The following is a 13,433-nucleotide window of genomic DNA, read 5'->3' as shown; positions in this document are numbered from 1 at the left end:
AGGGGCTTTAAAGTGGGTCTTATTAATAGTAAATCATTTGATAGTACATAGAGGGAATGTTTTTCCCCCATAGATCAGGTAAGAAAAATAATGGTACACTGGTTAGGAGGAAGGGCTGTCCTCACAAGGCAATTACCCTCAGAAATCATTACATTTTTGTCGTACAAAATTTCAATTAGGTTTTGGTAAACTGTCTGGGAACACCATTGTAGAGGCAGTTTGACCGATCGACAGGATGTTTTAAAATTATACATTATTAAACTACTAAACAATGGTGACAATAACAATGTACACTTAGAATAGCTTGTAACGAGAAAATTACCATTAATTAAATAAGCAGCAGGCGGGTATGAATACTCTTACTGGCATATTTGCACCCAAAGTACAAAGAAGCACATCATTTCTTAATTATGGTTTAGTAAAAATGGTTGACTCGTCAACCCTTTTTGAAGGTTTTGGAACATTCTCGTGAAGTCCTTCACTTATTTTTTTTTGTTGAGTTGTGATCCACTTCATATTTATGTGTTACAGAACAGTTTTTTTCTGAGTGGCAATGTTCTGCCTCTGCAGATTCTGAATGAAGTATTTATAACTCGACCAGCAGGTGGCGCTTTGGGTCTGTGACACTCATTTGTTAAACATGAAGCCATGCCTTTTTGCTGGCTCCAACTGTCAACTTTGTCCTGCGTTGTACTTGGTTTAACTCATCATTTCTGCTGTATTCACAGTGATCTGATGCCGGGAAGGCATTCTTTATACCCAAGAATAGCTTTAACTTACAAGGGGGAAGCCGCAACATGCCACAAACGACCCTCATTTAAAAAAAAGAAAAGAAAACAGAAACGTACTCATTTATTTATTTTTTTCTTTAAATGAAAATGTGTTTTAAAACTGGGACTTTAAGTTCACCAAATCATTATGTCTTCTGTTAAAGTGGGTGTCACTGTCACTCTCCTCAAGTCACTTACTGTTACATGGATTCTTGTCACGATTTCAAGGCTGATGTCCAAACTTTGGCACTGCACATTTTGATGTGAACTCTGACCGTGACATTCTCTATCAAACAGACAGACATGCTCGGCTTGAGTAAACTGAACCATTGGGGTGTACTACAGATGATTTGGCAACAGTCTTGGCTGGGACTTCCTGTTTGGGAAATAGGAGGCAGGCGCTGGTACGTGGTGTACAGGAATGCAACTTAAACAGGGTGAGTAATAGCACTCCCCAACCACCGCTCTGCTGACGTCAAGCGAGGAACAAGACAGAACAAGCTGCTTTAGGAAAACTACAATCAAGGTGTGTGACTGGGGGCCGGAAGTCATCTTAAAGCCACAGTTGCCGCTCCTGAAACTTTAATCTGTTTGATGTCATGACTCACGCTGAACAGTGTTTTTATATTATGATCTGAAAGCAACTAAATGTCATATTTTAGTGCACTTACATCTATGTGTGCCATCTGCCAGGCCTACACGTTCTCAACTGAGCGTGTCACAGATTTTAAATATGACAGTCGGATTGGAACAACTGTCAAAAGTGCCTCGGCGCACAGCGCCTCCTTACTCAGCCTCATTGTGAACTACGCTGACTCCACATTCGCAGGCGTCCAAAAAAATTATATCTGCCCTGCCCTGCTGACTCTTCCAGCATGTGTCCTGAGTTTAGTTATTAACCTGGAACTTCCCAATAGCTGGCCAGCTGTGAGAAAAGGAGGGAGGGAGGGAGGGACCAGCGCTGCCTGTAAGTCTCCCCGCGTCGCCTGCGGATTGTGTTCACATTGAGCGGAGCCGGGATCAGGAAATTCCTGAACACGAGGAGAGTCAGAGCTTTCCAAGTGTGACTCTGCAAAACTCTGTGAGTCATTGCACGTAGCAAATTCTGCACAATGGAGACTTAAGACAACGCGGCGTGAGCGCTGTCAGGTGTACCATGTCTCTTCATGCCCTTATCGCTCCAAGAAGGCGGGGGAAGGAACGAGCGTCGACTTTCAGTATCGACCGGTGACGAAAAGCATGCATGGGGATCGGATTCAGCTCTCCATGACGTTTCAAAGGCAAACAGAGTACTTGTTACTGCACTGCTTTTGCTCGAGTGCTTCTTTTCTGATTCACACGTTGCACACGGTCAAACTTTTGTAAAGTCACATGTCTGAAGGAGCAGTTTTGGTCAGTACACTTAAAATATTTGCTGTCTTGCAAAAAATGAGATAAGAGGTGTGATAACAGTGATGTTTGGATAGTATATAGGCTGCAGATAGCAGCTGGATAGCATGCCTTAGCATGGAGTTTAAAATCACATGCAAAACTAGTTAGTCAATCTCAAGAGGTAATAAAGTCTAAAAACAAACCGTTCTTCTGAATTCCACTGATTAAGGTGTCATATTTCATATGTGCAAGTGTAAAAACTATACAGTGCATAGTGTGGTGTGGTGTGGTCCCAATTTTTCAGCTTCAAAACCCCCAAACCCTTAATTTCCTTATAGGTGGATTTATATAATCCCTGGTCTGACTGTTTTGTTTGTCTCAAAGTGCTTTACAAGATTTGTAACATTGACAATAATGGCGACATGAGTAATGTGCTCAACCACCACTGGAAGCCTCTTGGGTTTTAACGTCTTACTTGAGGAAACGTCGGCAGACGGCTTAAGCAAAGATGAGGAGTGAACCAACGACCAAGGGATGGGAAGATGACCCGCCCTATCATCTGATCCACAGCTACCCACATGGATTGTTTCTTTAACACCATCAGCCGGCGAGTTAATCTCCCTCGAAAATCCCAAATGTATTGCGAAACTAAGGCAACCAAAATCAGTTCCATTTACCAGAACATTACAGTCTACATAAAGTTAAAAATGCATCTCCTCAAGTGTTGATCTTGGATACATACACTATTTACTCAAGTATGAACTGATCTGTGCCAAATTATTGCCAAAAAGATGTTGTTGGAGTATTTTCCACTCAAAGTTCCTCTTCATCTTAAGTGTCAAATGTCTGATGAGTCATCTTGAGCTCGAGGGCGTTTTCTCCGTCTGCGTTCTGCAAAAATTGTGCTGACTTCATATGCTCCTCCCTTACTGTCAGGTGATGCATGTACCACATCTCCCAGTATACTGCGATGGACTTCTTGAAATGTTCGATCAAGTCTGAGTCACATATGTTTGTTTTCGGAGGGGGGGATTAGATTTGAAAGCCAACATTACCCCTAACATCGGCTAGAAACAGTTATAGTGAAGATAATAGAAACAAATAAAAAACAAAATACTTATTCATGATCTATCTCCTCCCCCTTTTTTTTTTTCAAAAATACATTATACAGTTCCATTGCTATGCAGATGACGCCCAGCTCTACCTTTCAACCAATTCGCATTGGCTCCTTCACAAAAGTTCATAGTCTCTCCATCAATGGCGACAGCTCCTCTGTTTCCCGTTCAGGTTCAGAGTCCGGGGGTCGTTCCAGAACAGCACTTTATCGTTTCAAATCCACATCATTAACATCACTCAGTCTCCGTATTTCAACCATCGCAACATCACCGGCATCGGCCCTCCCGCTCACCCAGCAGCACCGCCACACTGGCCCACGTCCTGGCCACCTCCCGTTCTGGTCTCCTGCTCAAATCCATCCATAAAGTCCAACTGGCTCTTCACCACAACACCTTTTTTTTTTTTTTTTCTTTCCCATGACATAACCCCTGTTCTCCAAAACAGCGCCATCACTTGAAACTTTACTTTTTGACATTCAAGGTTCTCCATAACCTCACTTCTCTGTACCGTGCCAACCTCCTCCACAGCTTACCCCCCCCCTCCTTTTTGCGTTATGAGGAGGTTGGTTTGCAATACTGTGATCATCCAAGAAAGGAACACGCAATCATAAAATGATACATGCATACAGTATGTTGGTATAATTCTTAGCAACCTGATAACCTCATGACCACCACAGTGTATTTCACACCCGTCTGAGGGCCCGGAGTCACAGCCAAGAACTGCTCGACTAAAACTGTGTCTGCAGATGCTGCTCGACCACCAGCAGCGCTACCTTTCACGTGCACTCCTCCGCATCAATGCACTGAGAGCCTCAAAACTGTGGCGATGTATCGGCCACTTTTCCGCGCGACACGCGGCACAAATGTTTTGAACGGGGGTGGAAAAGCACAGCGTGTTGTTGTCTCTCTGGTTGCGTCTGTTGAGACTTGAACCCGTGAGCAGTTCCTCTTCCTGTTCCTGTCCTCCCCTTCGCCACCACCACCACACTGGTTTCTGCTGTTGAGGATCAACCGTCAGACACGCAAGCGATGTGACATAGCCTTATCGGCTATCGTAGGCTCAGAGTTCATGCATGTAGGTCATAGCGTAAAACACTGACAGCTTGGAGCCGGTGCTTCCCCCTTCAAGTGCATCAAAGCTCCCGCATCCTTTCGCTCGCTGCACGCAGCCAGAAGCTATGACGTGGACACTTGACATGTGGTCAACATGTAAACAAACCTGGCTGCCTCGCTACCGATGTCATCACTGAGCTCTTATGGCTTATTGTTGTTTTTCTCACATCGGTGGAAAAGGACAACCTGTTGCATCGGATGTGATGGTTTCAGGCACACACACACACACACACACACACACACACACACACACACACACACACACACACACACGCACACACACACACACACGCACACACGCACACGCACACACGCACGCACGCACGCACGCGCACGTTCCCTTTTGGGGTTTGTTTGCCACGTCTGTTGATGTCAAGGTGAAAGGTACGACGTGATGAACGTGAGGACGGCCACATACTTCAACTTGTGTAGGTGGTGCATGTTTTCATGGCTGCCACCAGGGGCAACGCTCCATACTTCCTGTTGAGTAATCTGCGTGTCAAACTCTACACGACACATACGCCTCCTTGTTCACGCTGCCGTCTGTGATTTCATGAGCTAAATATTTACAGTATGCTTCACTCAACGACAAAAATGTGCAGTTTCATCTTCAAAATATGGCCTGTGATGTTGTTTCATGCTGTTGTATGATCAGATAAAAAAATCTTTCATGAATTGGTTTAAATTCACAACTTCCCTCTCTTTGTATAAATTCCACCACCACATTTTGCCGACTCTGGTTTCTCACCACAACCTTTTTCGTCCCCACAATTCTGCCCTGGCAGCAGCATTTCTTGGCTTTCAGTGACGGCTCTACTCCTGCTTAAACTGTGTGTGGTGGGAAGCAGGAGTTTCTTATGTGTTCAGCACTCCTGAGGAGAAAAGTCTCACTTCCACAATGTCCACGGTCCGCTGGTAAGACTAAGAGTGCACGGCCGCTCGCCGGACCAGCGACTTCTGATGTCTGGTAATCTAGGAAAGTTTTGGGGAGCAGCTTTGAGGAACCAGCACCATCAGCTCAACTTTCAGAATTGAGTGTAACCTCGCCACTTTGAGGGACGAGTGCAGTTCTTCTCATTGTACTTTTTTTTTTTTTATTCCTGTTTTAGTGAACTACTTGCAGAGGTCTACAGGGTTTCTGGAGTTTCAAAGCTAAAAAGGAGTGTTGATGTCGTGATGTCTTTAGTTGAAAAACTAAATATAAAGGGTTGATTAGAGAATGTGATCCCTTACTCAGTTATGTAAACAACATAAATACGTGTATAGCTCATCTATTGTGTAATTGTAAGTGATTTATGTGTAGTTATGTATTTAGAGTTTTACCCATTTCACCATCAGAGAGCACTATGTACTCAGTAAAGCAATTATTCATTAAAAGTGGCACTTTTGTGTGTGACTCCTGTGTTGCATTTACTTTTTATCTGTATTCTTATGTTTATTTTAATTCCCATTATGTGTTTGTTTACCTTTCTTCATGTCTCAAATATTATCCTGCACTTGTTTCTGTCCATTTCTGTTCATGTAAAACACTTTAATTTTCCTTGCAGCTGAAACGTGGCATACAAATAAAGTTGCCTTGCACTGTCGACGTGTCAACTTGATGTTAAATGTTTCTGACATTCTCATCTATACGAACATGTGAATATGTTGGCTAATGCCAAAACTCAAGCTCGTCAATAATTGCCCACACTTTTTCCAAACTGCGTCAGGTTTTTACACTCATTCCTTGCTATCTGTCCCGTCCATCTTCTGTGCTGCTCCAGCCTTAATCCAAACACAGGCATCTTAAGTAAACTGGCTCTTAATTGACCTCAGCTGTGTGTGATTGTCTGTCCTTTATGACTGACCTGCTCAGGGTGACCCTGCCTTCTGCCTGTTGTCTGCTTGTTGTACTTCCCTTGATCCCAGCTCGGATAAAAAAAACAAGTATAAACAACGGATGGATAGACGTTGTGATGTAGTTCTCTCCTCTTCGGCGTCACCCTCTGCAACTTTTATTTTGTTTAGCTTTTTATTTTGATGACTAAAGTTTTCTGCTCAATCAGTAAATATAAATGTTACATTTGTGTTGTGTGTTTTCCTGTTTCCTCTTTATCTGTCATGAGCTTTTCAGCTGGGCCACCACAATCTGCTGTCTTTTCGGGTTATTATCACTTTCTAAGTTGTTTTAACATAGAGTGGAGAGTCCATCTGCTTCGACGGTCTCTCTCAAACCTCTTGGTCCCATTTACGCCATCTTTTTTGACTCGCTTGTAAATTTGATCACAATTTATACAAGTCGTCTGTTGTATCAGAATCATAAATAAGTTATCTCTGGGGGAAATGTGTGTTTGTATGTTTATCTACTTTAAAACTCTTTTTGTTCAGCTGTAGCAAAATACAACATCAACATCTCATGTCAACAGAATAACACGTTTGCATTAGGCTACATGTCTGCTGTCAATGTAAAGATATTGAAATGTTTTTTTATTTAGAGAATGGAATGACATTACACATTGAGATGTATTTGGATTGTTGTAAATTCTGTGATGTAGACATACTAATGTCTGATAGCAGCAGGGAAAGTTTTGTTTTCAAATATTTCTTGCATTATAGTTTGTTTTCAAACATTTTTTCGGGACCCACCTATTATTCACTTCTTCAAACGTATCAAAATGGACTCTTGCGTTGCTCTAATAATTTGGACAGAAGTCAAGTGCGGCCTGCTGTTGCACAAGATCTTGGGCAGTGACACTTGCTGTGTAGTGACCGCAAGACATTTCTGCACGTCAGTTTTGTGTCTTCACAGTCATCCACAAAGAAATAGCAGAAGTGAACAGAGATGTCGAAATTCTGGTTCACTTCAAGACAGATCAGATTCGTTTACCGTAGCTAGGGCCGGTCCTGCTTCCCGTTAAAAGCCCTGATCCGGATATCCGGCGCCCCTTTCACTCACAGAAGGGACTCCAATAAAACAAGTAAAATCACAGTGTTAAAAATCCACCCTGAGAATATAATTTCGTCTATGTATTTTAACAAAAGAGTGGGATCTGAGTTTGGCTAAAACTGATCGCATGACTTGTGTATGCTGCGACGGCCATTTCACTTGAACAGTGACACCGTTAATCGACACATTATTACAAACACTAAAAGACAATCAAAAAATAAATAAAAAATTCGGCGCACACGATTGAATTATCAAAACTGGATATGACAATAAACGGATCGAAATATATATGACCAACAAATGCAAAGATTTCACATTGTATAAAACATGTGTTGTTATATATTTGACTTTCCGATGTAATCATGACTAAAGGGAGGCTATTGTGTTATTGGGGTAAAAATAAGCAATAAGGTTAGGTCTTTCTTCGGGGAATGGGACACAAGTAAAGCAAAAACATTTATGGAAATACAGAACAAAAACAGTCCCAGAGCAGCCGGACCTAAAATAAGTATCTCCTGACATTTGTTTGTACACAAGACAAACAGTGATACCCAGTCAAAACCCTGTGTGACACCCTCCCTACACAGAGTTTAGTCTGGTCTTTGAATCCAGTGGCTTTTACATGCACTTTTTCTCCGAGATGCAACTGTGGCCACCAGAAGTAAACACACATTGTTTCTGTCTCACAAACAATCGACTGAAGTTCACGTCTGGTTGTTGGGAGTCAACAGATAGAAGACCGTTTCTAGAAACCTGCACGCACCTCATTCCGAGTTCAACAGCTGCACAAATGTCATGTGGACAAGGGCCACGTTTTGGTTGCGAATCAGAATGAATTCCCTGAATAATTTACAACTGAATTGCTCGAAGCTCCATGCTCCTATGCAAAAAAATATCTTTCAGCGCTTGCAGAAGTTTGCGTGGTGAAATGTCTCAGTCATGCAGGTCAGGGTGCATTTCAAAGGAGACATTAAATAGAGACATTTCAAAAAAAAAAAAAGAGTGGTGGAATGTTTTCAGGAATCTTAATTGTTCCATCGACATATTCAAGAAGATGTCAGAGTAGATATTGCCAACGACCTGACTATATGCAAATAAAAGGATAATATGAGCATATATATAAACTCCTTATGTACAAGAAGGTCGAGGCCACGACAAAAATTAGAGCGAAAACAATTATAATGCACGTTCTTCCGTTGTCAAGTGACTAATGAAACGCCGAATCCTTTAATTGAAAACTTGATTTTAAAAATTCCTTGTCTGTGGTGTAACAAGAAAAAAACCAATTGAGGCTCTTCCTTGAATGTACGCTGAGCTTCTTTGTTTTCAGAATTATGGTGTAAAAGAAAAAAAAATCATAGGATCATGTTGTATTCAACTTTTTTTGTATTTGTTTGGGAATAACAATCAGTTGCAACAATGGCAGAAAAGTGTTTTGAGGAAGAAACAGATGCTCATATCATTGCATGACTCATAGTTGCAAAGAAATTCTGCCATTTCACAACTAGTACACTGCGAACTGGGATGACAGGTGTGTGTGTGTGTGTGTGTGTGTGTGTGTGTGTGTGTGTGTGTGTGTGTGTGTGTGTGTGTGTGTGTGTACTTCCTTATTTTACTCTGTATGTGGGGTTCAAGACTTGGGGGGGGGGGGGGGGGGGGCGTTGGGTCGAACATATGTTGTGTGCATAAGTCATAATTATTTACTTGTTTTTAAGGATTCGGACGTAGCTTTAGCGCTGACTTGCATTTTAAACCGGGTGGGTCAGTCTGTTGAGCACTTAGTTATGAAGATTGGGGTAAAAGGATCGAAAATACGTCATGTCAAGCAAAGAGGCCCAAGTCTGTGTGTGTGTTTATGTTTGTGTATGCATTGGTTTATCAGAGGAGTTTTCAGGAGAGCATTTGGAGGGGTTGTGATGCAACAAGGAGTTTACGGACAGACACTGCCCATTGACGGTAAAACGCGGAGAGGGGGCAGGACTAAACTCTGGAGAAAAGAGGTCATCCTGTGTGGGAATTTCCCTGTTGCTTGTCAGCATGTCAGCCAGGAGCAGGGAGAGACTGCATGGGGCTCCGTCAGGAATTGGAGGAGGAGGAGGTGGGGGGGGGGGGGTCATCGAAGAAAGAATGCTCACAATGTTTAAATGAATCTGAGCCAGCGCACACGGCCAAAAACAACCGGAGCGCTGCTTTGCACTTAAACATGATGAATGCTGTTTGCACCATCTCGTACCCACTCGGGCCTGACGCTGAGCCACAACTATCTTGGATCTATTGTCTTGTGCTTCGAGAGCAACAATGTCTAATGTGGGTGTAGCAGTCTTCGAGTGGTGATGTGTTGGAGAAGAGAGGATATTGCACAACTGTTAAAAGCCAAACTGTTCATCATTCGAGTGTGTTGAAATATCCAAAATGTCATCTCTGGCTGCAATAAAAAAACAAAACAGCACCGCTGTTTGCATGTTTTATTGAGAGAACACAATGTGACACGACACTGCCAACTACAGTAAGAGTGATATTGTGCAAATGACCAGCGGAGGTGGGTTTTCTTTAAGAGCAAGACAGCATTCCCACCCGCGCGCTCCTTTTCTCTGTCTGGGAGTGTGCTTTGTCTGTGATAGATACGTTTCATTTTTTTTGTGGACACAGCGACGGCTTGGTAAAGTCCACCACAATCCATTTGTCAACTTATCTGTGTCTGGTGCAACCCGAGCGTGTCACTCCCATTTTATATTTCTACATTTTCTCCTGAAGGACTCCTACTTGTGGGGTTAAACAAGGTCTTGCTCGGGGTTATTCATACAGTATTTCACTGTGGACCAGGTCTTGGCTGTTGAAGCGTGACCTGAAGCAGTGTGAGGAGGCTAGTTGCTCATTAATTTCTACTGCAACCTTGAACCCCTCTCTGGGCCAGTGCACCCTGCAGACTATTGACAGAGCCGTGTGCTAAAGATAAAGCTAACATTTCTGGGCTGTGTGCAGTGACCAAGTCTTTTTTTTTTTTTCTTTCTTTTTTCTGCTGCACTCAGCAGTATCGATTCAACATAATTTGGACTTATTTCAGGATCCGAGGATTTGCGTTTTAAGTCGTTGAATAAACAAGAGACAAAAATGGCACTGCTAATAAGAGTTACCTAACGATTATGTGCAGTTTCTTGCTCCACTGGTGTTGCTGGTATAAGCATCATCTCATCTCTGGTGAAAAAAACACAATTTATTAACACAACATATCAACCTTTATTTAATATTCCATATCTCAGGTATTTTTTATTATTATTATTGCTGGACGATCAAACTATTCATCATCATTTTCTGCTTCGTGAATACACGAGCAGAAACCTGCAGGAGTACTACAATAATGGAGATTCGAGACACCGTTTGAATGTATGTCGCCTCACAGGAGAAAATTCACACCACCTCCAAAATAAAAAGGAATTTCTTTAGTGTATTGGTGTCTTTTTTTGGTTTTAGCACTCTGGTCTGCATTCAAAGACTGCAAAAATATTCTACACTGTGTACATTTCTGATCTGCAATATGTTGTAAATGAGAAACAGACAGTATGAGTGTGAATAATAAGCGGGTATGACGCCCATCTCCCTGTCTGTCTGAGCCTTCACCCGCTTCAAAAGCACACAAAAAAGAGGAAATTGCCAGTGAAATTGTTTAAAAAGTATAAATCTGTTTAATTCAATAAAATATCAAGTACAATTAAAGCATTTCACCTTTCAATATTAAATAATTAGACTTATTTCATTCATTGCCAATACTATTACAAAGAGTTGCATCATTTCACTGCAGCACAACTCTTCCCTTGACAACCACTGCTCCAGTTATACACAAAATGTAGAAATTCACTCGTACGTATGTAAAACCTGCACAGAATACTGCATACAACAAAACAAAACAAACGAACGAAAAAAAAAAATTACATCTGAGAATAAAGCTTAGGTGACATGTGAAGAGTCGTGGAATGATTGCGCAATCCATGCAACCCACTTCTTCAGTCCCATTCAAAGTGTCCTTGTAAACTGGCGGCCACTGCCTTCACTTGTGAAGCGTACCGTTTTCACCTCTGGCTCTAAAGTCCATCAATGATTACACAAGCAGCCCCGGAGATCCGCGTGGAGTCTCTCTGCTCAGGGCTGGGTGGTGAGGGGGGGGGGGTTGTTCGTTCGTTCCTCCACTCACTGCCCCGTGGCGGAGAGCAGGTTGCGCAGGGTGGCCAGCTCCCTGGACAGCTGCTCCACGCGCTTCTGTAAACGGTCGTTCTCCGCCGCCAGCTCCAGCACCTTGTGTTGCGTCTCCAAGTTGCGCATCTTGGCTTTGTCCCTGCTCTTCCTCACGGCCAGGTTGTTCCTCTCCCGCCTCAGCCGGTACTCCTCACTGTCCTTGTCCAGGCGCTTCTTCGCCTTGCCGCTGGACATCTTGCCCCCGTGCGACGGCGACCTGCCTTTACCTGACGGCGCAGGTGTGCCGGGCGGGCTGGAGCAGGTCGAGGACGCGGTGGAGATGTTCCCCAGGCTGCCGCTGGTGGACTGGTAGTGCAGGTAGGACCTCATGTCGAACCCGGACGACCCGTTCTCCATCTTCACGTCCTCTTGGCTGTCGTCTCTGTGGTCGGCGGCGGCAGCCGCGGCTCTGTAGCGGCTCTGCAGGTCGGGGTTGAGCGCGCCGTCCACCCGAGAGTCCTGCAGCTCGGTGTAGCCCAGCGCGTAAGGCTCGCGGGGGTCCCGCAAGTTGTCGCACTGGCTCGCCTCCAGCTCGTTGAGCAGCGAGTAGTTCTTGTAGTTGTGGAGAGCCGCGACGCGCTTGATCTTGTTCTCCGCGAGGAAATCGGAGAAGACGTCCCCCTGCTGCGGCTGCGTCTGCGCGGGCAGCTGCGGACAGTGCAACGCGGAGTCCAGGTACACGCTGAAGTCTATCGCTCGCTCCCGCTCCTCGATGCCCAGCTCCGTCATCGAGTCCCCGAGCCTCCAGTACGAGCCGCCGCCGATGGGACTGATAATGCTGTCTCTACTGTGGATAGCAAAGCCGCCCTCGTCGTAAAAACCCGCCACTTCCATGGATCTCAAGAGCGGCCGGGTTGCAGGAGCGTGCAGGGCACAGACGAGACGCCCTGGTAGAGGTTCGACTTTGGTCCGCCTGCTGTGATGAAATGTGGCACAAGTTGTGGAGCCTCCCGTGTTCACTCAACCACACGCACTGAACTACTTTTTTTTGGAGAGAAGTGGCTGCGCTCATGGATGGAGGAGGGATTGACAGGTCTTCCTGTCTCGGGGGGTTTTATTCCGCGGGGTGGGCGGGGTTACAGCTGGGCAGGTGTGTGACGCGCGGCGCGGAACCAACCGGAGAACCTGGGCAGCTGTGAGATAACCCGAGTTTGAGTTTGAACTCAATAAAACGTCGACTTTATTCCCCCCCCTCCAGTTGTGTGCGCAGCTGCGATCCTCGCTCAGACAACTGGGAAAGTGCGGCTTTTGGGGCGTTTTTTGTTTTTTTTGACAAGGTTCGCCATGAACTGAAAGTGGAGAAAAAACTCATACAAAAAGTGAAAATAGCAACCAAAACACCAACCACGTAACCCACACTGCGAAGAATTAAGAAAACACGCATTTGTTGACAACGCGTCCATTCGCGCCCTCTACAGTTTGCATCTCAATAACCCGCCCATAATGGAAAAATCCAAGTTTACGGCCACATGTTTACCATTTTTTTTTATTTTTTTTTAAAGTTCGTGCGTAATCGTCTCACAACGGTGATGCGCATGAAGGCAACAGCAGCAGCAGCCCCGGACTCCACTCCAGAAAGCAGCTGGATCCCCACATCGTTCACAGACTAGTTTAAACCAGTCACAGAGTGTTATTGTGTGCAAAGACGTGCTGCATGATGCATTCACTCCCAACACTGTGTAAGGGTCAGGGTGGGTGTTGTGAGAAATGCAGTCGGTCTGGTTTGTGTCTCAAGACCATTCGGTCTGTCCACAGAATGGAGAGTTTTCTGTTTGAACATGACACTTTACAACACAAAGAAGTCCCAATAGCTTAAGGAAAAGCAAACAACCCGTCGCCGTTCAACTGATATTTGTAGTTTTTGGGGGTCTCAGCTTTTTCTTGGAAGATCCGAGATTTGACATCAAT

General features: G+C 44.3%; 1 protein-coding gene across 1 annotated transcript; it reads right to left on the bottom strand.

The window, feature by feature from the left end:
- Window positions 1-10,955: 10,955 nt before the first annotated feature.
- On the bottom strand, window positions 10,956-12,536 carry cebpb (CCAAT enhancer binding protein beta). The gene has a single exon (XM_080497021.1). It carries the CDS (start codon window positions 12,357-12,359, stop codon window positions 11,481-11,483), a length of 879 nt encoding a protein of 292 aa, XP_080353147.1. The 5' UTR covers window positions 12,360-12,536; the 3' UTR covers window positions 10,956-11,480.
- Between the last annotated feature and the right edge of the window lie 897 nt (window positions 12,537-13,433).

The sequence above is a fragment of the Blennius ocellaris genome (genome assembly GCF_963422515.1).
Source record: "Blennius ocellaris genome assembly, chromosome: 5".
Classification (NCBI taxonomy): Eukaryota; Metazoa; Chordata; class Actinopteri; order Blenniiformes; family Blenniidae; genus Blennius; species Blennius ocellaris.
This window is presented reverse-complemented; position numbering and strand designations above follow the sequence as displayed.

Bases quoted from the DNA above. Each gene is read 5' to 3' on its own strand.
- cebpb (XM_080497021.1), bottom strand. From the start codon at position 12,359: ATGGAAGTGGCGGGTTTTTACGACGAGGGCGGCTTTGCTATCCACAGT.